Raw genomic sequence first — 27,198 nt, forward strand, 5'->3', positions numbered from 1 at the left:
ACACACACACACACACACACACACACGCGCGCGCGCGCCAAAAAGTGAAATTTCAAGCGGTTTTAAGGCGGAAATCTAACAGCTTTACCTCCTTTTCTGTGCTTCATTAACATTTAAACTAAACCGGTGGGAGGGACGCTCCCTCCCGCTTCCTCCTCCTCTCCCCCCAGCCCGCTGTGCCCCGGAGAAAAGCGAACCCGTTTTTCACTTGCTAATGATTTGGGCTCAGGTTATAATGGGCCATTAAGGTGTATTGTGGAAGAACAGGGAAAGTGGAGCTTTCCGGTGGCGGGATAAAGAGACTGCGGGGTGGCGACCGGAGGGACGAAGCAGGCCTGGGACGCGGTGCCCAGGTGGAGAAGGGGGTCGGCCGGGACTCCTGGGGGCTCGGGTCCCCCGGGCCTCCGCCGGCTCTGCGCCCAGGGAAGGAGGGTCGCGGAACCCCGGAGCCGGCCTTCCAGCTGCTGTCCTCGCGGCGGGACCTTTTCCTGGCTCCACGCAGGCTGCTCTCCTCCCAAACCAATGGCCCAGGGATGCGCAACTGGGCGATCCCGAGGCCTCGGAAGAGCGAGGCCAGTGCGAAGCCCCCCTCTCAGGCCCGGGCGCCTGCTGACCTCCAGTCTGCCCGCGGCCGCCCTCCCAACCCAGCCAATTGCACGGAAGCCTCGAGCTTTGTGAAGTCACGACCCCGGACCCCCACGCTCCTCCTTGCCTGGCTAGTGCCTCCGATCCTTCAGAAGTCAGTCACTCTCACCACAGATGGAGAACGAGGAGTCCATGCCCCGCGCTTCCCCCAAATCCTGCAGTTGGCTGTAACCATGTTTTTAATATTTTCTACTCGTGGGTGGACGAAAAATTAGCTTAACTGCTTGCTTTTTCTTGAGAGGGGGGTGGTTCTTTGCTGGGGATCAAACCATGGCCTCTAGCTTGCTAAGCACCAGCTCCACTGTAACGGTGTCCACTTTATGCACAGCCCTTGCTGCTCTGCCACTGCAACTGATTTTTAAATGAACATGTTTCGTTCTCTTCTTTCCCTGCTCCTCCCTCTTCTCTCCCCTTCCCTAATCCAGGGGAAACAGGATGACCTTTCTTCCCAGTCCTAGGCAGTCATCTGTCCCTGAGCACACACCCACCATAGGAATGAAGTAATCCAGACTTGGAGATGGCACCAGAAGATCTCAGAAATGACCGTGTCCCAAATTAACAAGTGAATTACAACTCCAACAGGGAACACCTGGAATGTAGCCTTTCAGTCACCTCTGTAAAAGCCCCCTGTTCCCCATGATGGGCAGAATCACAGCCTGTGGGACAGGGGTCCCCTGAATTTCTCCTATGCTAGCAAAGCAATAAATCTTCTTTTTCCTTTTTCTCAAAACCATGTCTTCATTATTGGAGTGGCATACCACTGAGACACCTGCTGCCCCAATCCCTCGCCTGTTTATTTGTGTCCTTGTCTCCAGTGCCTAGTCCTGTGCCTGCAAAATAATAACTGCTTGATAAATATCTGGCTGATGATGAAGGACGATAAGGAAAGAAAGTTCAGGAAACAGCACTAAAGTGAGGCTGCTGGGAATGAGCACTCACAAATTCTTACTTGAGCGTGGAGGAGAATTTCCTGGAAGACTCGTTAAGACTTCTGATTTTCAATAGGTCTGGGATGTGGCCCAAAATAATGCATCTAACTAGTGCCAGGGCTGCTCACAGCTGGTGGTGGGAGTTAGGGAAGGTGGTGGAGGTTAGGGATTGCCCTTTTGCTCCCAGTAAGAAGAGAAGGCTGGAGGGATAGAGTGAGTTTTCAGATAGAAAGTAAGGAGGGTTGGGACACAAAGGCTTTGGAAGTCGCAAGGTAGTGGTCAAAATTTCTTGATACATCTTTCTTTGTGTGTGTGTGCACACGTGTGGTGCTGGGGATTGAACCCAGGGCCCTATGCATGTGAGGCAAGCACCCTACCAACTGAGCTATACATACCCCCAGCCCTTTTTATATCTATCTTAACTTGTGCTAAAAGTATGAACATTCACAAAAGAATCTCAAGAAAAAATTAATGTGGTTGATACTGGCAGCAATAAAAACTGTATCGGTGTTATGATCATTCCATATATTTGAATGTGGTAAAGACCTAGCTGGAGGGGCCAGAGGGCTGTTCAGGACTGGTTACCTCATCACCTGGTCAGACAGGAAACTCCAGTCCTAATCTGTAAGTCACCTCTTCTTTCGTCTCCTAGGTTCAGATGGGTATTAACTATGGTTCTCAACTTTTCCTGTTGAACCGAGTCCTCCCCATATAATATCACCTGAAAAAGTTAACGCAGCTACTCTTGCTTATCATGTAGTTGTTAAAATTATTTTAAAATATCTACTTGACAACCTATGTCCTCTTTATAACAAGGCTTATTTTGGGTACAAATGTAAAGTTCCAAAAAAAAGTACATACAAATAAACTTTTAGAATACAATCCATTTTATTTAGGACTGCACTTGTGCATTACAGTTTTTTATCTGTATGTTGTAATGTATACCAATTGGCAATGGTATTTACCAGTAAGAATTTATTTCTCATTTCCCTAAAGAAATGAGATAATAAAAGATCTTAGTGAATGCACCTCTTCATTTCAAATATGAACAATTTTTTTTTTTCTTTTTTTTGTGGTGCTGGGGATTGAACCCAGGGCCTTATGGGTTCTATCTACCTCTACCGACTGAGCTATCTCCCCAGCCCCCTTTTGTGTGTGTGTGTGTGTGTGTGTGTGTGTGTGTGGTGTTGGGAATTGAATCCAGGGCCTGTGCTTGCAAGGCATATGCTACTACTGAGCTAGATCCTCAAGGCTCCTCAAATATGAACAATTATGAACCTCTTGTTAAGAACTTGTGATTCTTTATCTATGGAGAAGTAGACGAAATGAATAGGTAAACATTTAGAGGTTTAATCATGTATGGTTTCAAAGTCAGGAATATGAATGTAAACATCCAAATTTTTCCATAAAAATCCATTAACATGGAAGAAAATAAACTATATATGATTATAGCAGAAGGTAAGGGATAGATAGAATTGTGATTATCACCATGAAAACTGAGCAGATCAGGAAAGACCAGAATCTGTATTTTGACCACATTGACTGCCTTGTGTCTATTTTTTAGAATGTCCTGCTATCTTTCATAATACAGTGTGAAGTACCAGAATAATCCAAAGACTAGGAAATAGTGATCCTGAATGATTTGGCAAGGTAAAAGAAAGTGACAGAGTCGAATAGGAAACTCGTTTTCCTAATTGTCAGCTTAATACTTATTCTAGGCTGCATTATCTATGTTGCCGCAAGGCAAACCATGTCATTGCCTTTCCCATTTTAGAAATAGATTCTATGAAAGTTTCCTTTGTGGTCTGATGGCAAAAGACACCTATTATCTTAAGAAATGCCAACTGCTGATCATTAATGAAAAAATGTTTTTACATGTTCCTTATGGATTCAAGTTGGCCTCCATTTATTCAAATAATTCCCTTTCTAGGTTTGGTAAGAGCCATCAGAGATTACTGAATGTTAAAGAGAATAGGGACCTTAAATATTATCTTTCTTGTTGTCTCAGTGGAGAAAGCAGGCCCCCGGAGATCATTCCAGAGTCACATGAGTTGGTGGGTGTCTCCTGACTTCCAGGGCAGGGCTGTGAGTAGCACAGGGCACTGCCTGCATGCCCAGTATTCTCAAGCTGTGGCACAATGAGAGGATGTTCAGTGGACCCTCAGTCCTAATCAGACTATAGTGCAGAGTGTTAGTGTGTGTTTTACCTCTTTGTTTTTGTCATCTGTTTACTAAGTATGCTTTCAGTTTGCTGCCTGATGTTTTAGAGGGTAGGAATAGTCAGAAGTGACAATAAGTGACAAATGTGATTTTAAAATTTATTTTTAAAAAATTTAAGGAAAATGAGTGAAGTAAGGCTGACTGGAGTTAAGTAAAGTTGCAATTGTCTGGCATTCTGAGAGAGTATAGGCAACCTCTTACTATCGAGACCTCTGCTCTTGCACTCATGGGGTTATCTCATTTCTCTTGACAATTCTTCTGGTTAGGGGCCAGCTGTTAACCTCATTCTATTACCCAGAAAGAAAATGAAGCATAGAGAAGTTCTGTAACTTACCAGTTGGCCACACAAGCTCATAACTAGTAGTGGAGGCAGAGCCAACCCAGGGACTTTCTGGCTATGAAGTCTTTGTACCTTTTCTTCTACACAGTGTGTGTAAGGTGAACCAAGGAAAATAATAACTGTAGGCAATACTGAACTCATAATAGTTATAATGATGGTTAAATTAGTGCTTTACATATGTGCTCTCTGAAAAGGATTAGTGAGCACATGAATAGGACTGGTAGGGGGTCTACACTCTTCATTAGGGAAACAGGAGAGGCAAAAAGAGGATATATTTTAAGATTTCTATTGGTTTACCTTGCTTCCTGAAAAATAATTGGAAGGTTCAATTAGTTTTGTTTTGCCATTTATCAGATTATAATGTTCTGGTTGTTAGTGGGTAGTTTGAGGTGTGATTGTGTGAGATCCAATCTGATTTTTTCAGAATTATTCCAGTGTATACCTTTTGGGTTCAATATTCAATTATACAATTAGTAATCACAGTTCCTATTTGCTGAATGGGAGTTTTAATCTGTACTTTCTTCATTTTGAAGGTGAATGTCACCTACACTGTTATTTGCTTTGCGGATGCATGGAGGAAATATGTTACCCTCCAAATAAAACCAAGTTTGCATTCTGTGGGAAATCACTCATTTTTACACACACACACAAAAATCCCAAAAACAAATCTCTGAGGACTGATTTTATATCACTCTGAAATTCCAATGTTAGCATCAGGCTCAATCTTCATATTTGGAAGATGTTCAGTTGTTACACTGTGTAACATAACATAGAGGTGGTGTCAATTTACAAACAATCACTTTCTTTTAAGGGTTCACTTGCAATTAATCAGTTCAATTCAAATTTAGGTAGAGATGAGGTTCGGGTTCCAGAATTGAATTATCTCTATTTAAAAATGTCACTTGATTCCACAACTCCTTAAAACTGTTACTACGAAACAAAAGAACTACTTATTTTGCCTTTCAGCCTAAACATAAAATCTTTCACCCAAATCACACCCCTTAATAGCCACATTCTTAATCTACTTAATTTTAAGCTAATTTGAAAGAATCCTTCTCCAGACGTCAGGCTAGAGTTGGAACTGGGACAGCAGTTGGAAGGGTAAGCTACCCCCGCTCGCTGCCCGGGGACCGCACGGCAGCTCCCGGCTCGCGGGCGGCTGAAGGCTGCGCTGCGCGGCCCCGGCGCTCCCGCCGCCCAGGCCCCGGCGCGGGCCGCCAAGAGTTAACGCGGGCCGAGCCCCCCCGCGCCGCCGGCGCCCCGCGCGCTCCCTCCGCCCGCGCGTCCCCACCCTCCGCTTTTGGCAAGGGATTAAAGTGCTCCCCCCTGTGGCAGCAGTGACCCAGAAATGAGTTTGATTCACACAGTCCTTCCTCCATAACGAGCCAAACGCCCGGCCGGGAGCGCCTCCGCGCGCGAGTGCCGGCTGTGTGCGCGCCGGCGAGGGCAGGGGCCCGCCCGGCGCCCCGCGCGTCCGCCCACCGCGGCCCGGACTCATGCGGCGCGGCGCGAGCGGGCGGCGCGGAGCCCAGCGCCTCGGCCGAACCCCTCCGCAGCAGGTACGCGCGCGGGCCGCGGGGGGCCGGGGGGCGCGCCGCGCGTGTGGCCGCGCGTCTCCGCGCGTGGGTCGGGGTGCGCGTCCCGGCCCCGCGGCGGCGGCGGCGGCGGCGGCGGCTGCAGGACGAGCCGAGAGGCTCAGCCATATTTGATGGTTTTGTTGCTTTGCTCGGGAGTTCTCGGGAGTAATTTAATGCCGAAGGTCGCTGCCTAGTGGAAATAATATAGTACGTCATTAATATGGCGCCAAAAGATTGGGTTCTGGATCTGTAGCGAGGAGGGAGGGAGGCGGCCGCCGAGCGCGGCGTTACTATCCCACCAGTAACTTGGGCTTTGCCGGGGCGGGGGCCGGAGGAGGAGGAGAGGATGATTTTTGGATCCTGAGAATTGATCTCTGGTGGATCAGTAAGTTCTATTACGATTATCTTTCAATTTTGGGGGGGCCGAAGAGTCGGAGCTTTTCCTTTTGAATTCGCGAAGAACATGCGGTTTTCAGGTGAATCATCAATTAAACGCGATCGGCAGCAGAAACCCAGTTTAGTTCATAGAGAATTTTTAAAAGCCAAAGTGCATTAGGTTGCATGAAAGTGGAAAGCATAGTAACAACTTGGTAGACAGATGGCAATGGCAGAACGCAGGTTCGCGTACATACATGGATCCAGAGCGTGTGTGTGGCCGTGTGTGTACGGGGGGAAGGACTGTATTTGTCCGAACATAGGTGTGAGTAGGTACATCTGTGTGGAGTGGCCGCAGCCCTGGCTCTTGTCACCGCGTCACCACATGTCCAAAATATTCATTGCATCAATTCAAGGACAGTCAGCAGGGTTGGAGGGACACCTTGGCAATTAGATTTTTCCAAAATGGGTATCCAACGATCAGACCTTTACTACAGTGAGACCGCTTGTAAAGTGTAAAAACCCTTCATCGGTGGGAATCGGGAAGGAGTAGTACCATCGATAGAGCAAAGTACCGATTAATCATGAACTTACAACGGATTGCAATTGCAACCTTTGGCACCATCTGCAAATTGTGGGGGTGGGGTCTCTTGGTCTCCCTGCTGCTCTAAATGACCGAACGTGCAGTGTGTACCCCGGGACTGCCAAGTTGCAGAGCCCTTCACAGTGCACGTGTTCTTGTTGCCTGTGAGTGTGTGTTCGCGAGTGGGGGCTGTTGTTCGGTAGCAGCAGGCTTCTCCGGGTTGCTCGGCGCTGGCTTGCAAATGCGGGAGAGTGGATTGGAATGTGGAATGTTGACGGGGAACCGAATCCTGTCGGAATCGGTCCATTTGCTGGAGAAATTCGATCCCTTCCACCTCCTTCCCGCTCCCACCCGCCCGCCTTCGGGCAGGAGGCGGGGCCGAGGACGCGGCTGCTGCTCAAAGTGGCGGAGCGCGGCGGCGGGAGGCAGGTGCACTGCACCCGCCAGTGGGGGGTGCCTCAACTTCCGCGGGCGTTTAAATCGCAGCCTCTCTCCCTCCCACCGGTAATAGGTGACCTGGCGGCTGAGGGCGGCGGGGGGGAAGGGACGGGGGAGAACCCGGGAGCGAGCCTCCGCGGCACGTGGGCAGGTGCTGGGTGGCCTCGGGGGCCAACTTTTGTAGCCCGCCTCTGGTTTGTGGGAGAGGCGGCCCGGTGTGGAATGGGGTCGGGCGGCGGCCGAGGCGTCACCTCACGGCCCCGCGGCGCGGCCGGGGGCCGGGGCCGGGCCGGGGCGGGGCTGCGGAGGCGGGGGACGCCGGCCCGCCGCGCCCGCGCCGCGGGAGCCCCGCAACAAAGCCCGCGGCGCGGGGGCGGCCGCCGCGCCCCGCCGGGAACGGCCCGCAGCCGCCGCGGTCCCCGCGCCGGTTCCGGCGGGCGTCCGCGGGCGTCTGTTTGTTGGTTCGCGCCGCCCGGCCTTCCTCGCCGGATGGCTTCCTGTGACAGAGGTGATACACAGTTCCAGAACTGTCTGGGGGCGGGAGCCGAGCCGAGCCCGCCCGGGGCCGCCGCGCCGCCGCTCGCAGCCGTTTCTCGCCGCCGCCCCGCCCCGAGACCCAGGTGCCGCCCCGAGCGGCGCGGGCGGGGGCCGGCGCGGGCCGTTTCCAGCGGCGCTAGTGGCTTTCTGCACGCGAGGGAGCGTTTGATTTGCAACTGGGGCCGAGCGGATTTGGTGCAGCGGCGGCGGGCGGGAGCGCGGCGGGGGCGGCCGCCCCGAAGCCGGGAGGGCGGCGGCGGGGGCGAGCCGCGGAGGGAGCGGCCGGGCTCGCGCCGGCGAGGTGTCACCCGGCGCCGGGCCGGGCCGCGGCAGGGCCCCGGCGGCCGCCCCCCGCCTCCCGCGCCGTTGTCTCGGCCGCCGGGAGCGGCGGAGGGCGGGGCGGCGCGGGCCCTGCGCACGCCGGCGGCGGCGGCGTCTGGGCCCGGCCCCCGGGGCCTCGCCCGCCGCCCGGTGGATGCTGCGAGCAGACAAAAAAGCGGGCGATTTGAACGCGCCCTCGGAGCCCGTTAGGAATGCGGCGGCGGCGCGGGCCGTTTGGAAGCCGCCGCCGGCTCGGGAGCCGAGAGGACGCGGCCGCCCCGCGCCGCCGCCCACCGCCAGGCGCTCGGCGTCCTCTTTGTAAAATGTGAGTTGCCGGCCGCGACTCGAGGCGGCCGCGCTCCCGCGGGGCGGGAGCGGGCCCCCGCGCGGCGGCCTGCGCGGGCGGCTCGCCGCTACTCGAGCCAGGGCCCGAGCCTCCCAGGCCGGGAACTTCTCCGAAATGCGGTGGAGTTCCCCCGAAAGCGACTTTCGGTAGTGACTCCCCGGAGGCCGGAGGTTGTGTAGGAAGTTGCATTTCGACCGGATCGCGGCGAATCGGCGCGATCGCTTGCCGCCCGAGGAGGGAGGAGTTGGGTGTCCCATGCCCTGCCTTCTCGCTTCGGGAGCGGTTTCCGTGTGCAGAGGGCGCAGGTTCGGTGGCCGGCACCTAGCAGGACGCCTGCAACTCGGAACTTTTGCCTTTTATCCTGGAGGTCTTAGTCCCATTTACTGTCAGTTCAGGATAATAAGAAAGATAAAGCTTTCTCTTTTCTTCCTTGAAACTTGTGTGTTTTTGTAAGGGTATCTGACTTGGTATTTGCATTTCAACAGCTAGAGCGAATATAAATTTAAAGCTATTTAAGTGTTGGGGTCTCCCTATCTCCTTTTATCCCTCTACCCGCAGATAATGGGAGTTGTCCTGAACATGCAGTTGAAACTTGAACTTGATTCTGGCAAGCATACAGGCCACTTTTCTAGTAAGAAAGGTTGAGTGGACTCTACAGAGATTTAAATTTTGACAAAGTCAATGGATGTCCATTTAAAAGGAAAAAGCCATCTTATTCTTCCATCCTTCACCCGGTTTTCAGTGTATAAACAAGTGTTTTATTCTTCGTTACCAAACTTGTAAGAATAGTTACACAGCGAAAATAACAGAATAGCGAGTGCAGGGAGTTAGGCACTTGGACTTTAAGGAAATGCCTTTTTTAGAAGGAGCTGTTGTGTAGCTCAGAGGCTGGAGGCAAGAAGGAAGGACTGAAGCAGGCTTGGAGACGTGGTCCGAAGTTAAAGCAGAACTGCAGTCTTAACCTGTTGACTTCAGGGACCCTGGTGATCTAAAGGAAGTCACTACAGAGGTGCTCTACAGGTATGTTTCTGGAAACTAGAAAAGAAGCAAAAAAAAAAAAAAAAATGCATTCCTGTTACCCCAGAGATCACTATTGTACCACCTTCCAGATAATTTTTCTATGCATCCACCTTCCAGATAATTGTCTATGCATGTGTTTTGGAATCAGTGAGATCATACTGTAGACACAGTTCTGTAAGGAGCTTTTTTCCTGATGGCCACTTAGTAAACTTAATCTCATCTATACTGGCACACATTCAAATCTCCCCATTTGGCTCTAAAATGTGACCAAGTTTAAACTTTGTTTAAACCACTGTCCTTTCAAGGACCATTTACTGCACCTGGTTGTTTCCCTGAAGTAATCTTTGTCACTTTTTGACAGGATATATAACATTGAGGCAAGCATGTAATGTTGACTATTAAAAGAAGTTGGAAATAAAATAATGTTCATTGTAATTTGGAAACCTTAGATTAGGAGGACCATTTGCCTGAAAAAATACTTCATGGAACCTAGGGCCTCTCGCGGGGTTTGCAGGCACTCCACTGCCCAGCTACAACCCCAGTCCCTTTTATTTATTTTGAAACAGGGTCTTGGTGAGTTGTCCTAGCTGACCTTGAATTTGGATTCTCTTGCCCCAGATTTCCCTAGTTGGGATTCCAGGTGTGCACCACTGCACAAGCTCAACTGGTGTTTTTATGCACAGGTGGTTGGAGAAAGACTTGACACATGTTTGTGTTTCAGTTCTGAGGCGGCTGGAACAGCAAACAAGCCATCGACTGATTATATCCCGGATCTTGGGCTAGAGCAGTGGACTTGCCTTGGTTCTGCTTGCTTGTGTTTTCCTGTTTCTGAAGCTCTGCCTGACCCTTTAGTATGAGGCACCATTGCAGTTAGTGGTCTTTCAGAATTTGCATTATAGACACAGTTTATAGAATAGATACCCTCTGGAGGAATTAGGACATCTTAGTCAACACATCTTGCATTTTTATTTGAGTTGGTGTGGAAAAGTTTGGCTTGATTGTTAAAAACAGTGAGAGTTACATCAGTTTTAAACTCTCTTCTAGTTCAAGCCTTTAACTTAGAAAATTGGCACCGCATTTTGTAATTACTACCCCTCCCCCATTTTTATTTAGGTTTTAATGTAAAAGCTGTTTTGCATGGAGTTGTTACTTTTCTTAGAGGGCATTAGGAGTCTGGTAGCACCACTAATTGGAAAAGTATTTTAATTCCTTAGACTGGTAAGTTGTTTCCTTGAAAGTTTTAGCCTTCAGTCTATTTTTTCCGTCTTTGAGATTTGCAGCATCACTCTGTGTATTTAACTTTTAGTGCTGGGGATGTGTAGCTCAGTGGTATGGAGCACTTGCCTAGCATGTGACAGGTCCTGGGTCTGATTGCCAGAATTGTAAAGAACAAACAAAAACCAAAAAAAAAAAAAAAAAAAAAAAGGGTAATTATTATGTTTTTATCTTGATAGAATATAGTCTCAAAGTTGAGATTTAATTGGAAGAGTCTGTTGTCATCTGTGTTCTTTTTTGGGGGATTCTGGGAATTGAAGCCAGGGGTGCTCTACCACTTAGCTGCATCCCCAGCCCTTTTTATTTTTTATTTTGAGGTAGGGCTTTGCTCTAAGTCGCTGAGATTGTCTTTGAACTTGTAATCCTCCTGCTGCAGCCTCTTGAGTTGGTAAGGTTATAGGTGATTCATGTGGTGACTAGTTACGTCTTCTGGTGTTTTTTTTTTTTTTTTTTTTTTTGGTGGGGGTTACCAGGGATTGAACTCAGGGGCACTGGACCACTGAGCAACATCCCCAGTCCTATTTTGTATTTTATTTAGAGACAGGATCTCACTGATCTTGTTAGCAAGCACCTCGCCTTTACTGAGGCTGGCTTTGCATTCACAATCCTCCGGCCTCAGCCTCCTGAGCTGCTGGATTATGAGTGTGTGCCATGGTGCCTAGCTCTGGTGTACTTTGCATGTAAAAACTTTGATCTGTGACCAAGAGAATGTACATATGTATATTTACTTTTTCAAAGTTGGTGTCTCTGATGAAGTGAGTTTCTTTGCCTTTCTAATAAATGCAGAAGTAGCCCTGGAGTGCCCTTCTCCCTGCAAGTGGAAGTGATACTTAAGTTTAGTTGGGGTTCAGTGCCAAGGAACAGAGTGGAGGAGATTGACACTAGACTCCTAGTGCAGGACTCAAATGATTACCAAGGATGTCTTTCATCACCTCAAAATAACAAATAAAGATCACCAGACTTGGGATAGCAAGCTTAGTCACTGTAACAGGGACTGCATGTTTTCATTTTTCTGAGATCAGGTGAGATGGGATGTGGGAAAGTTCAGGGTTGTGGTTGTAGACTGCATATTTTAATTTTTTATCTTTAATGACTTTAGACCAATGGGATCCACTAATATTCAAAGACCAAACTGTTAACACTAGTTCAATATTTTTTGCTTTTGGTTCTTCAGATAGAGTCAAGACATACTTAGGTGATTGAAGACAATTGAAAGTTAGTTCGTAAAAAAAAAAAAAATTTTTAATACTGTTTTGGTAGTGAGAATTGTGAGCTACTCCCCAGCCCAGTAAGTTTATTTTTAGGAGGTGTGGCTAGTGGTAAAGTGCTCTTCTAGTATGCACGATGCCCTGAGTTCCATCCCCAGCACCACAAAATGACAGCCCTCTCCTCCTGTTGCTCTTTTGTGCTTGCTCGATTGTTGGAATTAAATCATAGTTTACTCTTGTTGGAAGCACTCAAAATTAGAAATAAATTGTTCAATATCTCCACAGGAAATCCTACTAATCTGAATCTGTGACTGCTTTTAAGACAGTTTCTAAGCAGTTATTTTAAGTGAAGATTTCAGTGGTGAGGGTTCAAACTGAAGAATAAATGGGGCATTTTTCCTTTACTTCTTACTGCAGGTTAAGGAGCAAGAAATAGCAAGGTTAGCAAGTTGCTGGAGGTTGAACTGCATGGTTTGCTTTTGTTTAGCACAAAGAACACTAAGAGCAATTTAAATTCTTGATTGTGCACGGTCATCTTCACAAGCATCAGTGATCTCAGTGTGGAAGCGTAATGGTGCACTTAAGACCTGGAGGCTCAGAGTCTTTAAACTCGTACACTCTTGAGCTCTATAAGGTTGGAGCCTCTTCCCTGGAAAAGGGTAGTGCTAAATGTGTGCGTTTGTTTTCAGGGATTCAGTGGGCCCCCCCACATAAGCATATCCTTGGAGGACTACTTAATTAAGTTCTGATCATTTTTTATGATTTCTCTCTGATCTTACTATCACTGTTAACCATGAATAGTTAAATTCCTGACTGGAGCAGCCACTTTTTTCTGTTTTATTAGATTATTTTCTGTTATTAACTTAAAAATCACATAAGCCAAGTGCTAGAAGTTATTATTAGTGTACACTAGTCCCAAGCAGGAGGCCCAGGGATTTTCCTTTGAGGAAAACTTGCTGGTTTCTGGATGTGGCCTTTGTTGAAGGTGCTTGCAGCATCCCACCCCTACTTAGTTTCTTTTGTTTTTTGCTGTTCTAGTGAAGAGCTTCTCAGGGAGTGTGTCTGTCTGGTCCTTGACTTTGAGCTTTAGGTACTCACCCAGGACCTGGTAATTGATTCACCTATAACTAAGCATACATAAAGTTGGTTTATAAATGTACTGTCAATCTGTTGAGTCACAGGAAGGAAAGTAGAATTCTTTCTGTAAAGGGCCAGATATTATTTTAGATTTTTGGGCCATGTGGTCTGCACAACTGCTTAATTCTGTAAGCAGTCATGTGACAAAAGGTAAATTAATGAGCCTGACTGTATTCCAAAAAAACTTTATTCAATAAATACTGAGATTGCATTTTGAATGCTTTTCTGTTATGGAATGTTCCTTGAATCCCCACCTTCCCGCCCCCGAACCATTTAGTATTGTGAAAACCTTAAGGGCTACATGAAAAAAAGGAGCTATTGACCCCTGATTTCATAGTCAACACAGGGTAAACTGGTTAGCTGGGCCACTGGCTCAGTTTTCTTTCTTGTAGGGAACCTGAATAAATAAGTTGCGATTAGAAGTTTCTTTGATAAACATGGAGGGAGTTGGCTAGTCTGAGGGCTGTGTGTTAGTATCTTAATTGACTTTATTATGTGATTCTAGAATAGGGCAGGACTCATTCCATAAAATGGAGTGTGTTCCCAGGGCTGTTTGTTGACTTCTGGTTCCTAGAAACCTTTTGGGGCCAGGATGTGTAACATGCAACCCTGTGTACCTAGGGAAGAACACCTAGGGAGTCACTCATGCCTATTCAGGGGGCCGGCCCAGTGACCCTGAGTAAGGGGATGTGCATTATAGCACTAGATTCCCCTGCAGAAGGAAATAAGTCAAGTAGGGTGCAAGTAGTAGAATGAAGCTTGCCCATCAGAAGTCACTGCCTGCTGCTCCGACACTCACTCCTGTGGCAGTGCCTGGGAAGCGCCCGCACGTTCTCTCTCTGCCTCTCTTGTGTGCTTCACCCAGCGGAGTGGCAGTCACAACCCTCTTCCCATCAGTTTGCCAGAAAACCATGTTTCAGTTTTAGTTAATGGACTGAAAACTAAGTTTCAGTTTTGGTTGTCTGCTCTCCAGTGATTTATCATGGCTAAATCCCGGCAGTCACCAGGTGGACGGATGCCCTGTGGTTCAGGTGCGGTGAGGTGCACCCAGCTGCTTGGGAACTGTGTCCAGCTCTGCTGTTGGTTCTGTCTGAGACCTTGTGTTCATTTTGCACAAGCTGCTGACATTGCTCCAAAATTTGATGTGCTCCTCTTTAAAATGAGGAAAGGTGGATTATTTTATCTCTGAAATCCTCTAGCACTGTAGTTGTGATCCTCTAGCAGTGTAGTTGTAGTTGTAGTTGGAAGACCCTGTGGAGATAGCCCGTGTTGTGAACATCCTTTCAACTTTAGCCTCAATGTTTTCCAGACCTTACTGCCAGGGTTTGAGGCCATCTTAATGTTTCTATGACCATAACAACAAGACTCCTACAATTGGGACGGAATGTTTGTTTTCGTGTGTAACTCAAAGGCTATGTGAATGCAGGTTTTGTTAAGTGTGCTGTCTAGATCTTCCAGTATACAACATTGGGAGTCTCTCTTGCTCTATTTTTAAAATAGTATTTTAAAAATTTTTGGTGACTTAACATTGTTAGTGGTAACTGATAGTTTCTGACAACCAGCCATAATCAAAGTTCCTGAAAAGCAGCTGTATTTCAATCTGTGCACAGTGTAATTGTCATTAGCTGCTTGAGTCTGGTTCCTGCAGAAGCTGCTTTGTGTATCCTGTATAAGAACATCTGGTTGGAGCATTTAAAAACCTTCTAAAATTACCCTGTAGACACTTTGCATTTATTGGTTTATTCGATGGAATAATAGGTTTAGAAACCTTTCTCTCCTTCACCCTTACCCTGGTTCATTCAGAAACTATCTCCCGTTAATACTTGTTTTTTCTAGAATGTCATTCTTTAATAAACCTTGACTTTGACCCGAAAGTAGGTATGTGTGTGTGCACATGTGTATTATAGGTATGTGTATGGCCAGGTGCTATATAAATTAGAGCCTAGTTCAGAGACCCCAAGGCAGAACAGAATACACTTCTGATATCATTGAAATACTTTAGAAAATAAACTTTATTTTTCTGACGAGATTAGGCTTACTTTAGTTTTTCCAAGTAAACTGTCAAAGTTTGAGAAGAGGGATAACTTAAGGAGCGAATCGGCTCTGTCTGATTGGGTGGCAGTGCAGTTAAGAAGGCTAGAGGTCATTTCTGGGCTGGCGGAAAGAATGAGATGACCTAGTCTGCTGACCACGGTGGAGGCCGTGCCATGTTTGTTAGCCACCCTGGAATGTGGCCTTTTACTTGTATTTATTTTCTAAAACACTACTTGGAGTACTACTACAGTACTACTTTCAAAAGTTGAAAATCTTCTTTTAATTTATTATTTAATTTATTTTTGTAGTTGTAGATGGACAGCATGCTTTACTTTGTTTACTTATTGTTGTGCTGAGAATCAAACCCAGTGCCTCACACATCTTAGGCAAGCACTCCATCTCTGAGCTGCAGCCCCAGCCTCTCTTATTCTTTAAAGGTAACTTAAACCCTGTTTTTTTTCCTTCTTGGTTAGTTTTTTTCTCTTGTTGCATGTATTTTAAGTGACCTCCTACTGACATTGACTATTATATTTTTAAAAAACATTTGCTTTTGAAGTGTGTCTGACATAATCAAGTAGAATGGGTGATTTTTGTGGTGGTATCTGTACCTTTCTTCTGCCTTTCCTTCAGGTGGTATTTTTTTTTTGTTAACTATTTTCTTTGGTTGTAGATAGACACAACTTATTTTATTTATTTATTTTTATGTGGTGCTGATCAAATGCAGTGCCTCACACATGCTAGGCAAGTGCTCTACCACTGAGCCATAACCCCAACCCTTCAAGTGGTATTCTTAAAGTGAGCCTCCCATGTCCATCTGAGGAAGGAGCTGGAGTGTATAGTTTTGATGCTGCTTATTTTGGACTGGGCTTTGCTCTGGGCCAAGTTGTGCCCTCTGGGACTTCCTATAGAGTGAGGAGCAGGAAAGGAGGGTTCTAAGGTTTAATTCTGAACTATTACAAGTGTAGTATGGGGTCATGGTCAAAAATTTAAATCAGTTTAAAGGTTAAGAGAACCACGTTCAGAACCACTGTGATCTTTCATGTTTTTTTTCCAGATTTTCCCATGAATACAAGAAGATTTAGTAGGTGTGTTCTTTTCCCTCTCTTATATATAAATGGACCCAATGGTTTGTCCCTCTCCTCCTCATTTTGCCCACTTTTCTTTCTTAATATGTTTTGGGCATCTTTCTATATCTGAGCATATAGATGTAGAAGAGGGATCCTGACTAAAGGAAATAGAATTAGAAACTAAAGATTGGAGGTCAGGGTGACCTCCAATTGGTGCCTTTATTGTTGGTGTGAATTCATTGATTCCCATGCCAAGGGCAGTCAGCACAATGCATTCCAGGTACTAGTGAGTGGAATGTTCTGTTCTGTCATAGCTGCTCTTGGTTGGGTTGCTAACTTAACGGATTTTGCAATTAAGAGGCCTGGAAGGGGCGTGATAGATGGTCTCAGGGCTCCTGAGCAAGTGCTTGCATCATTTATAAACTGCCAAGTCAGAACCTCCCAAATTCATACATTCCTTAAAATTCTGAAAAATGCTTTTGTTGGCTTTTAGAATCTGAGTTTAGAGTGATTTGTAAGGAATTTACAGCGGACTAATGAGGCAGGCACCCAGGTTTGCCGGTAGGGCTCCCGGGAGGGACTGTTGCAGTCAGGACTGGCTGGCACATCGTCTTCCTTTTGGTGGGGAGGGTTTATTGCTGAATAAACTCTTCAGCTGAATATTTGCAAGCTTGGTCTCTTTCTGAAGGTCTTGTGGTAGTTTGGGCAGCATTTTCTTTAAATTTTGATGTACGACATTATAAAGAATTTTTTTTCCCCCAAATACTCCATTTGTTTTGGCTGAAGTATTTAAAACAGGTAAAAAGTTTTAACACTTAAGATCTATACTGTCAGTTAAATCAAGTCTGTGGTTTTTTTTTTTTTTTTTTTTTTTTTTAAACTGGATATATAACCCTTTGTTTTAAAGTGAGAACTTTGGGTTTGAGTTATAGTCATACAGAATTTTTAGACTCTGGGCATATAAATTGGATAATGTTGCCAATTTGAAAACTTCCTATCTTAGGCGATTAATGTTTGCTTTAAAAACTGAGGTAAGGCACCAGCTGGGTGGAGAGTTGTATACTCCTTGGAAGACAAGAAGGTGACCTAGGAAGATGAAAAGTATTTTTGGGGGGGTTGATTCTATGATTACTAATTACTCAATCAGATCAAATGATTGGGTTAATCAAATGATCATTCACCTAGTTTTGTTTACAACTGTAGTATTCAAAGTGTGAATTTAGCAAACAAAAAGGAATAGCTAAAATACTTTCTAGCTTTATGTAGGGACCACTTGGTGTCTGAAAATACAGTTGACTCAGTTTCTGAGAATTGCAGTTTTTCATAGAGTGCATTTAGGTCTTAAATTTTAACTGTTTGATAAAGAGCGGAGGACACCAGTAAATTTAAAATGAACGTAGAAGTTGCTCCAATTAAAGCTTGCGTAGATGTGAACAGGAAGGCCCCTCAGCTCAGTAAAGCTGAGTGAGTCCGGGACGCAGCGTGTGCAGGAGCTCAGGTGTTCGGCCAGGAGGTTGCTTTCACACTCAGCCTTGCATTCAGTGATATGTAGAGGAAGTGTGCAAAGGGTTTTGCTTGAGTACTTTCTGTGACTTCTTGGAATGAGGTGTAAATGACAGTGCAAACCTGGTGCATAAGGTTGATACTTGGAGGAGGAACTCAGCCTTCTTACCTCTGAGGCATATGATGGTTCAAATCACGCACTGTGGTCCTCACTGTGGTTGCAGAGTTTGTGGCCTGGTAAACTCCTGTTCCACAGCTGAGAGTGCTGCAGTCCCTTTTCCTCATCCGTCCCTTCCCAGGGGTAGCGCCGAGTGAACAGCCTCCAGGTCTTCACGGTTGTACTCGCTCTGTGGCACTGGGGGGAACCAGGGCCTTGCCCAGGCCAGGCGTGCTCTCACTGAGCCACCCGCCCAGCCCTTACTTTATTTTGAGGCCCAGTCTCCCAGAGTTGAGCGGGCTGGCCTCAAACTTGTGATTTATACTGCTGCCTCAGCCTCCTGGTTTCCCAAGTAAGTCACCTTAGTCTTTTGTGAAGGTCCTTTCCTCTCATCCCTGGGGTCATTTCTTTGACCTGCCTGGGGCCCCAAACTTGAGCACTGAATTTCTGCGCCTGGGGCTGGTGTCCAGTCCAGCCTCCTTGCTTGTTGCCTGCTGGTCTCCTCGGCTCAGGCCAGGCAGGTAGGCTCAGGGCGTTGAGTGCTTGCCGCTCACTCGTGGACAGCAACCTGGAGGCTTCACGGCCGGGCCCACTGAGGCAGCTGTCACTCCTGCTTGCCCTCTCCACGGCCTAGGGCTCCTGGGACTCTTCACCCCTCTCTGACATTGAACTTGATGAAACATCCATGGAATGAAGGTGAGCTCTGCTGTGCTGTCTGACAGGGGATGGAAGGAGAGCCATCTGCTGGTCACCTAGTGGGTTTCTTTCTTGAGCCGGTTCTCGGGGCCCAGCACACCGTGCCAGGGTCTGGACACCATTGTTGCCTGGGGCCAGCCCCTCCAGGCACGTTCTCCCTGGAATCCGACTCCCCAGTCACTCATGCCTCCTCTCTCGAGCCCTCTCAGTGCCCACTGGCCCTCCGTCTGAGTAGGTGTTGTTTTCACGGTGAGTGGGCACTCCAGACTCGTGTACCTTGAGTCACTGAACTGTGCTGAGCACTGGACCCAGAGTTCTGGGGGCGTCTGTCCTAGCTGCCCTGTGAGGCCCTTTTGATCAATAGCTGGCCCTTCCACATGATATCTTTACTTCATATTTAGCTTGAGAAAATCTCTGAGTTCCAGAAATCAGGGTAAATACCCTGATTGAAATACCCTGTATGAAATACCCCTAGGTCCTGATCCAGGCTAGGCAGGCTGGATACACTCCAGCTCCTCCAAGTCTTCTGTTTGAGGAGGGGAACCTGGGCTTCCTCAGGAATCCTGAGAGGGAGCAGAGAGGCTCTCCCCTGCCCTTGGCAGCTGACCTCCTTCCTGTCTTACTTGGCTTGCCTACGATGCCCTGGAGGGTGGCCAGTCAGAAACTGCTTATCTTCAAAGCTTCCTGTACTGTTGCTCCCACTGAACCTGCCCTGCTCCTGGGCCGTAAAGCCCCACTTTTCCCTCGGAGACTGAGTTGGGTTCATTTTGCTCCCCCACTGCAAGGCCCCATTGCAGTTGTGCCTAACCCAATCCTTGCTCTCCTCTCCCTTGAATAAAATCTGCTTTACCATCTTCAACAAGTACCATGATTCCCACCCCCTCCTTAACTCTATTAGATAAATAATACAGTGAAAAGCAAGATGAGCAAGTTCTAAAAGAGGAATAAGCACTATGGACTCGTAAGTACTCAGAGTTGTGATGGTGAAGAAGGTATTTGGTGACTTTGGATTGAACCTGGGGAAGAGGTGGGATTGGGTAAGGAGAGAAAGTGGTAATAGGAGCAGCATCAGCAGAGGTTGAGAACTACAAGGAAGGGCTTTTCGAGAGCAGGGGCTGATGCAGCGGAGGTGTGCTGGGCTGGGGGCTTCCTAGGATGGGTGTGTGGGCAGGGCTAGGAGGAGGGTCAGGAAACCTGGAGTTTCTCCTGGACAGTTTGTATTTGGACCTGTTCGCAGGCCCTGAGGGGGATTTTATGAGGAGATTTGCAAAGGAAATGGCTTTATGGGTTCACCTCGACTTGATGGGTTCACGGCTTGATGGGTTCACCTCGGGGTGATCACTGTGTAACTGGTGGTGGGAAGAAGTCATAGGCTTGGGAAGGTATCTAAAGGAATCTAGATAAAAGTGTTTTCTGAACGTTTCCTGTTGCTATAATAAAGTACCAGGGTCTGGTAATTAGATTGAGGGGCCACATCTGGTGACAACTTCCTTGCTTGGTCATTTTAAGGTAGAAGGCATTAAATGGGGGGGACCAAGAGGGGGCCACACCCAGGCCCACCTCACCACACTTGCACTGGGATCTGGTTTCCAACACGTGAACTTTTGGAGGGTACATTCAGACCATAGCGGTGGTTGAAGACCAAACTGTGGGGCAGTAGGGGCACAAAAGGTCTGCAGGGTTCAGTTGATGAGCCTTGGCGATTGCATATAAGGAGGGATGCGTATTAGTAAAGAGACGGGTACATAGGAAGAGTCTGCACAACGATGCTGCCCAGAGTGATGTCCTTGGTCATTACACGTGTTGGTTACGTGGTCACTGTGCTGTGCCCCAAATGTGCTCTCTCTTCTGGCTGCCTCCCCGGTGCTTATCCTCTCCTGAGTCCACTTGTGGCTGCATTCTCAGAGCTGTGTGTTTTCCACTTGGGCACCATCGATGGCTGGTTCCTGTTGCTTGCCTGTGCCCTCAGTGAGACCAGAAGCCCGGTGAGGCCAGGGATAGTGAGTGGTTTTCCTCCAACACCTCTTAATACATTAGGTAGTCCCATCTGCTAGTACTTCTTTCTGCTTTCTCTTGAGTGCTGTGAGCAGCCCTTTTAATTGATCACCACCTAATCCCACTCCCATCTAGGTGGATCAGCCATTCACCCAGGTCAGAGAAGGTAACAATGCACAGGCACTCTGCTTCTGCTAGCTTTTGGTTGACGGATGTTCACAGCGAACAAACACGAACAAACACCGTGTTGTGTATGTTCAAGAAGGTAGCGTGGTCTTTGATTTTCTCATTGGGTGAGGAACCCTGGGTGTGATCAATCAGCCTGATGTCAAGGTTTAAGTACATTAGAACCACAGAGGAAGAAGCTGTGCAGGCCACCAACACCACCACTGCCAGCTCCCTTGGAGAAGCAAAGTACAGATCACCAGGGAGCGAGGAAGTGGGGTTCCCTGGAAGGAAAATGCTGCTTTATTCCTTACGCGCATAGTTTTGCTAGAGGGGTGTTCCCAGTGCTTGCCTTTGGCATTTAGTGACTGCCGATGTGCCTTCGCTGGGAATTTTGCTCGACAGCTGGGAGGACAGCATTTGGTTGAAAGGATCCTGGGTTCTCCAGGCTGCTCTGTGTAGGCAGACGGAAGTTGTCTGAGCAGTGAAGGTGTGGCCGCTCTGCTCCTTGTGTACCTGGGAAGGCTGCAGGCACTCGGCTCCGTTCCTGTGCCTTACACCTTCTAAGGAGGTGGCAACTGCATCCTGTTGGGGCGCCTCACACCTTACTTTTAAGGAATTTCTCTGTAGGTTCTACTTTCTATTTTTTTAAAGCAGTTCATAACAGGCTTTGGGGAGCTGGCGCTGTTGTCAAGAATGAGTGGGTTTCCCTTTTTCTTGGTGCCCCCTGTTGGGTCCCCACAGGACCAGGGTGTCTCCTAGAGGGTGGAGGAGATATCCGGGCAGCAGTTTGGTGTTGGAGCACACAGAGCAGGAGGGAGTCATTGCAAGTGGCGGGGCATGTGTCACGGGGTTGGATGGTGGAGGCTTTTGGCCGGGGTGGTCAACTTGGAGAGTTCTGAGTCAAAGAGGCTCTCGTGTGGGTTTTAGAATTGTGACCCTGCCCACAGGCAAAACCCTAGCCCACAGATTGTGTCCCTAAGGGAGCTTGTGATCCTATCAGGACTCAAGTCCAGGCTTCCTTCTGGTAAATTCTTTTAGTGTTGTTTTTTTTTTTTTTTTTTGTACTGGGGATTGAACCCAGGAGTACTTACCCACTGAGCCACATCCCTAGTCCTTTTATATTTTGAGACAGGCTCTCACTAAGTTGCTTAGAACCTCTCTAAGTTGCTGAGGCTGTCTTTGAACTTATGATCCTCCTACCTCAGCCCGGAGCCACTGGGATTACTGCATCTGGCTTTTAATGGGTTTTGAGCAATTGACTGGTAAGCAAAAACACAAACTTTTAAAGATACCTTTATTTTGTTTATTTTTATGTGGTGCTGAGGATCGAACCTAGTGCCTCACGCATGCTAGGCAAGCGCTCTACTACTGAGACACAATCACAGCTCCCCAAACCCACAAACTTTTAACCGAGTTAGTTTTCCAGGAAGAAATATAAAATACTGTAATGATAGATCAGGGACCTGAATGATTGAATGGGTCCGGTTTGTCCATTTCCTAAGGGGAAACACTGCATTGGGCCTGGCAAAGGTTCAGTTAATGGAGCCTGTGAATTAATAAGCTGGAGATTACAGGAGGAAGGGCACACGGGCTCTGTTGGTATGTTTACGGGAGTGATGTTGTGTCACAGAGAAGTAGAAATCCCCACAGGTGGTCGTACCAGGGGCTCCTTTTTTTTTGCACTGTAATTGAACTCGGGGGGCACTTACCCACTGAGCCACATCCCCAGACCTTTTTATATTTTGAGAAAGGGTCTCACTAAGTAGCTTAGGGCCTCACTAAGTTGCTGAGGCTGGCTTTGAACTGGTGATCCTCCTGCCTCAGCCTCCTAGGCTGCTGGAATTACATGTGTGCGCCAGGTGCTGGGCTCGTACCTACTCTTGTAACTCAGGGTGATGAATGGGGAAGGGACTAGACACAGCCAGAGGGCACTGGGCTTCTAGGGAGGCTGGCTCTGGGAAGATGACAGGTGTGTGTGGGGTTGTTTATGAACACGAGCTGTTTATTGGGGGAGCACCTGCACAAATGGAAGTTTTCTTTACAGAAGGGACATTTCTGCCCTTCTAGTCAACTCTGCAAAGGCAGAGAGCCCCTCACGCCTGCTGCTACTCAGTTGCCTTCACTCATGTGACCCTCTGACCCAGGTGTTTGATCCCCCAGTAGGACATGTCTGCTATTGTAGGCTGCACTTTTACAGGTTGGGTTTTCGGTCACTGTCTCGCTGAGCACAGTGGCCCACATTTTCCTCCACTGTTCTGTGCCCTGGTGTTGCTGGAAACATGTGGTGCGTGTTGTGGTTCCCAGGTAGGGGGTGTTGGGCATGCACACTCTCAGGGGCAGGGGGCAGGTGCTGGGCCACCACACCTGGTCTGGCTTTTGAGAGGCTGTCTTTCGTCTTGCAGGATCCTTGATCCTGCAGTAAGATCGTGCCCTGCAGGGGTCAGGGTGATCAGTAATTTTAGTTTGGATCTCTTGAGCGCCGCCCTGTGTGGATGTTCTGCGATTTCATCTGTGTGAGCTCAGTGACTGTCCAGTCTGGGCCCACCTCCTCTTTCTAAGTGCAGTCTTGCTGTTACTTCAGTGGTGCTAGAGGCCTGGTACCATCAGCTTCCTGGAAGAGTGGACCAGGTGTTTGTACGAACCCACATCTTCGTTCAGTGGATTTGGTTGGACTTGAAAGGAGTTGTTGGAGCGGAGACACCACTGGACTGGTGTCCGAAGCTCTGTGCCCACACATGGTGTGACCTTGGAGAAGTCGCTTCTTACCCTTTTGGCTCTGCCTAATGGGTAGAAGAGAGGGGTCTGGACCAGCGTGGGTGATGTCCAGCAGTGAGTTGCTGAGGAAGAGATGGCTAGGAAGACATTTGCCTTCCCATTAACCCATTTGTTTTCTTTCTGGAACTCCATGTTGACTTGGCTTTTAGGATTATTTTAGCAAAATCTGCCAGAGAAGCTTAATCATGCTCAGTGTAGTGTAAAATTCGAACATTCAGGCACCCATCCCCCACATAGGCACATAAAGTGAAAATGGGGAAGTCCCTAGCAAGGAATGGAGTTGGTGTCTCTGGGGCTGTCTGCTCCTGCAGTGCTTGCTGCTGTCAGCCAGAGACTGCTGGGGTGGTGGTAGCTGTGAAGTCTCAGGGGACTATGGAGAGAAACCTGGCACCTTCAGGAGATCTGCTGACAGGAGGCTTCCCCACTCCCCCTCCTTTTTTAACCTGGTCTGTTAATGATTGCAACTAATTATGTGTCTTTGGTCTTTTTTCAGTTTGCAATTCAAATGCTACTTAAGCCGTTTGTTTGCTTTTGTTTGCTGTGGATCCTGGGCGCCATCTGAGCACAACTTGATGATTGTGTGTTATCATCTTGGGTTAAGTGCTGTCTCATTGCCTTGCAGGCTGCCTGCTGCTTCCCGGGGAGATCATGAAACGAGGTCGCCTTCCCAGCAGCAGTGAGGATTCTGACGACAATGGCAGTAAGTCCTGCTTTGTTGTTCCTGAGCCTTCCAGGGTTTGGGGCAGTGTTAAAACATGATTTTAAATGTAATACTTTAAATATCTGAGGTCCTTTGCATATCAGCAGGTCAGGGACAGCCCCAGGCTGAGCACACTGGAGTGTGATACTGCAGGTCTGTAGCCAGATCTTCCCGGTTAGGCTTCCTGTTTGTTATCCAGGGATGAATAACCCGGTTCCAAGAGGCACTGGCGTGTCTGTTTTTCTTAGACATCATTTGTGGTGCTTTGCAGTTGCCCTTTATGAAAAGGGAACTTCATCAAACCAGGTGCTTATTAACTAGTTCATTCCTACAGGGGGAGGTTGAGGGCCGCCTGGCGTGATGTGAGCACGCAGACCAGTTCTTCAGAGGCCGCGAGCCCGCTCTTCCCGGGCTTTCTCTGACGCTCCTCGGTGCTGATGGTCCTCTGCTGCCCTGCATCTCAGCGCTTGGCACCCTCACATTTCCGCCAGAAGTGGGTTGGCTTCCAGTCAGTCAAAGTAAATGTCACTCAGTCTGCATTGAGCGGCCAGCAGGCGCCTTGGGGAGGAGCTCCCTTCACACAGTGGGAGGAGACTTCGTGCCCAGCACAGTGCCTGAGCTCTGCCCTGCTGGCTTCTGTTGGCCACCCTGAGGAGAGTATGCCATACTGTGGGAGGGGAAGGAACGGGCCTGCTTCAGGGTAAATCTGCTCTGATAGGAAGATGTCGGGCAGATCCAGGTGTGTTGGGACAGTTTCTGATGTGCTGTGGAAGTAGGTATACACACGCTGGAGGGGCGGGCCGGGGAAGCCTCCCCAGGACATGGAAGTTCGGCTGCTCATGGAGGCTGAAACAGGTTTTTGGTTAACATGGCTGTCATCAGTTTCTTGGTCTCTTAATGTCAGCAAATTAAAAGCTGCAGAGAGAAAGCAAGGCTTCGCTGCAGTAGGGGCTGTACCAGTGGCTGCAGGGAACTGCAGAAGGGGACTGGAGCCTGCGGCGCAGCCAGAGGCATGATGCTGCTCGGGTGCAGGCTTGGAGTCAGGAGGGGGCCAGATGTCTGGGGATGTGTGCCCAACTGACCATCCGTGGAGGGCTGGGGAAGGGCCAGGGGCATGGGGCTTTGGGGAAGGCCGCAGAGCCAGTGAGTGAGCCTACTGGTGTCGGCTCCAAAGAGAAGGCTTTCCCTGGCATCTGAGGGGCAAGGCACCAAGGGCTGACCCACCTGCAGGCAGGTGAAGCCACTGTCTGAGTCTGGCTGCTGCCTTCGGAACCCGAGGTGCTTGTAGTTTCCCAGCTTTTACTATTTGTTTTCTCCTCAGGAGAAAACAGGCTTTGGTGTTTCTTCTCAGTCCCCCATGGGGCCGGGCCTGCCAGTGCCCTCCCGAGTTATTAAGTACTCAGTAAGCCTTGCTGCTTGCTTGAGTTTGCAGTTTTGTCCTGAAGCAATTAAAACAGAAGCCTGCGTTATAGGTTCAGAATTAATCAGAAGGTCTTGTGAATTATCTCCACATAGTAATAGTGCCCAGTAAAAGGCTAAAATCCTATTTGTGTGTGTGAGTGTGTGTGTGTGTGTGTGTGTGTGTGTGTGTGTGTGTGTGTACACAGCACAACTTTGGCATTCAGCCTCAGGTTTATGCTCACTCTATTCTCACCACTGCCTCATTTCCTCCTGTGAGAGCTGGGTTAGAGCAGGTTCGTCTGGAATGTTCTCTCAAGCTTAGAGCCTGTCCCTTTTTGGACCACCATTGTCCAGTAGTGTGGAAATGTTCTAGTCTAGGGCAACTGAGGAACTGAATTTTAAACTTCTACTCCATTTTAGTAAACACAGATTTATAAATCCCTGTGTAGCTAGTGATTGCCACTTGTGGCCACCACTCTGTGCAGTGCAGTTCTGGACACAGACACTGTAGACTTGTCCCTTTTTGCTGCCAGAGTCTCTCGCTAGCTCAGACCCCTCGCTCAGTGAGCTGGGGCTACCATAACAAAGCACCATAGGCCTGGTTAATTAACAAACAGAAATGGGTTGTTTCAAATGGGTTTGTTTCCTGGAGCTGCAAGTTTTAAGATCAGTGTTGGCAGGCTTGGTTTCTTCTGAGGCCTCACCCAGTGGCTTGCAAATGACCTTTTCCTTGCTGTGACCACATGTGGTCTTTCCTCTCTGCACAGACATCCCTGGTATCTCTCTGTGTGACTAAATTTCCTCTAATGACACTGGTCAGATTGGAGTAAGGCCTGCCCTGACCGTCTCATTTCCAGACCCTGCCTCCAGTATGGTCACAGTCTGAGGTACCGGGGGTTAGGGCTTCACACGATAATGGGCACAGTGCAGCCCACAGTAGCCCTGGAAGGGAGATGCCTCATCTGAAAGATCTGAAAGTACATTAACCAGTTAGAGACAAAGGAGGAGGAGTTGCCCAGAGTCCACCAGAAGGGTGTTTCCGAGATGGCCTTTCCTGTGGCCTCCCTGCAGAAGCTGCAGATGCTGGAGCTTGGTTCCTTCCTAGCCGTAGGCTGGGCCTGAGACAGGACGGCTGGCTGCTGGCAGCAGGTAGGCCATGCTTTTGCCGTAGGGTTGGTCCATCGTGAGAGGTGTGCGGATTCTCTGCGGCCGCCCTGCCTGTGCACATGAAGTGATTTGGTACTTGTGGCAGATGATGACGGTGGTGGTGAACAAACAGGTCTCACTGCAAATGCCAGGCCCCATCAAAACGTACACGTTTTTAACATGGAGCACCCTTGCCTCTCCCACTGAGGTGCACTAGAGTGCCTTCTCTCTTGTGCTGCTGGGGGCCCAGTAGGCATGCCCGCTGCCGCTGGTGTAGAGTCTACGAGGGAACACCACCTGATAAGTGCTCGCCTCCATCGCCGCTCAGCTGGGCTGGGCCTGTGCGCTGGTCACTCCTGGCTCTCCAGCCTGCTGGCTGATAGGATTTTGGCAGCAGTTCCCAGCCCAGCACAGAGCATGTGTCCAAGTGGAGGAGAGGCAGCAGCAGACGTCAGCATGGGGCACAGTACTGGCCACGGCCACATGGCGCCTTGGCCGCGGCCACACCGTGCCCTGCCCTCTGTGGTGTCTGGAGCTCATGCTTTGTTTTCTGGCCCGGCCTAGGGGATACCAGTGTGGTATTTACAGCTGGGGATGGGTGGACG

General features: G+C 48.5%; 1 protein-coding gene across 3 annotated transcripts in view; it reads left to right on the forward strand.

The window, feature by feature from the left end:
• Positions 1–5,498: 5,498 nt before the first annotated feature.
• Positions 5,499–27,198, forward strand: part of JADE1 (jade family PHD finger 1) — a 54,319-nt gene continuing 32,619 nt past the window's right edge. The window contains exons 1-2 of one of the 3 annotated variants that reach the window (XM_079153680.1): positions 5,499–5,693; positions 23,969–24,046. In XM_079153680.1, the coding sequence (XP_079009806.1) occupies positions 23,995–24,046 (52 nt within the window). In that variant the 5' untranslated portion in view covers positions 5,499–5,693; positions 23,969–23,994. Of the gene's footprint in view, positions 5,694–5,970; positions 6,097–8,035; positions 8,291–23,968; positions 24,047–27,198 lie in introns of those variants that run through there. The other 2 variants (XM_079153681.1, XM_079153682.1) reach the window with 2 other exon arrangements.

Source organism: Sciurus vulgaris (assembly GCF_902686455.1).
Source record: "Sciurus vulgaris genome assembly, chromosome: 9".
Lineage (NCBI taxonomy): Eukaryota > Metazoa > Chordata > Mammalia > Rodentia > Sciuridae > Sciurus > Sciurus vulgaris.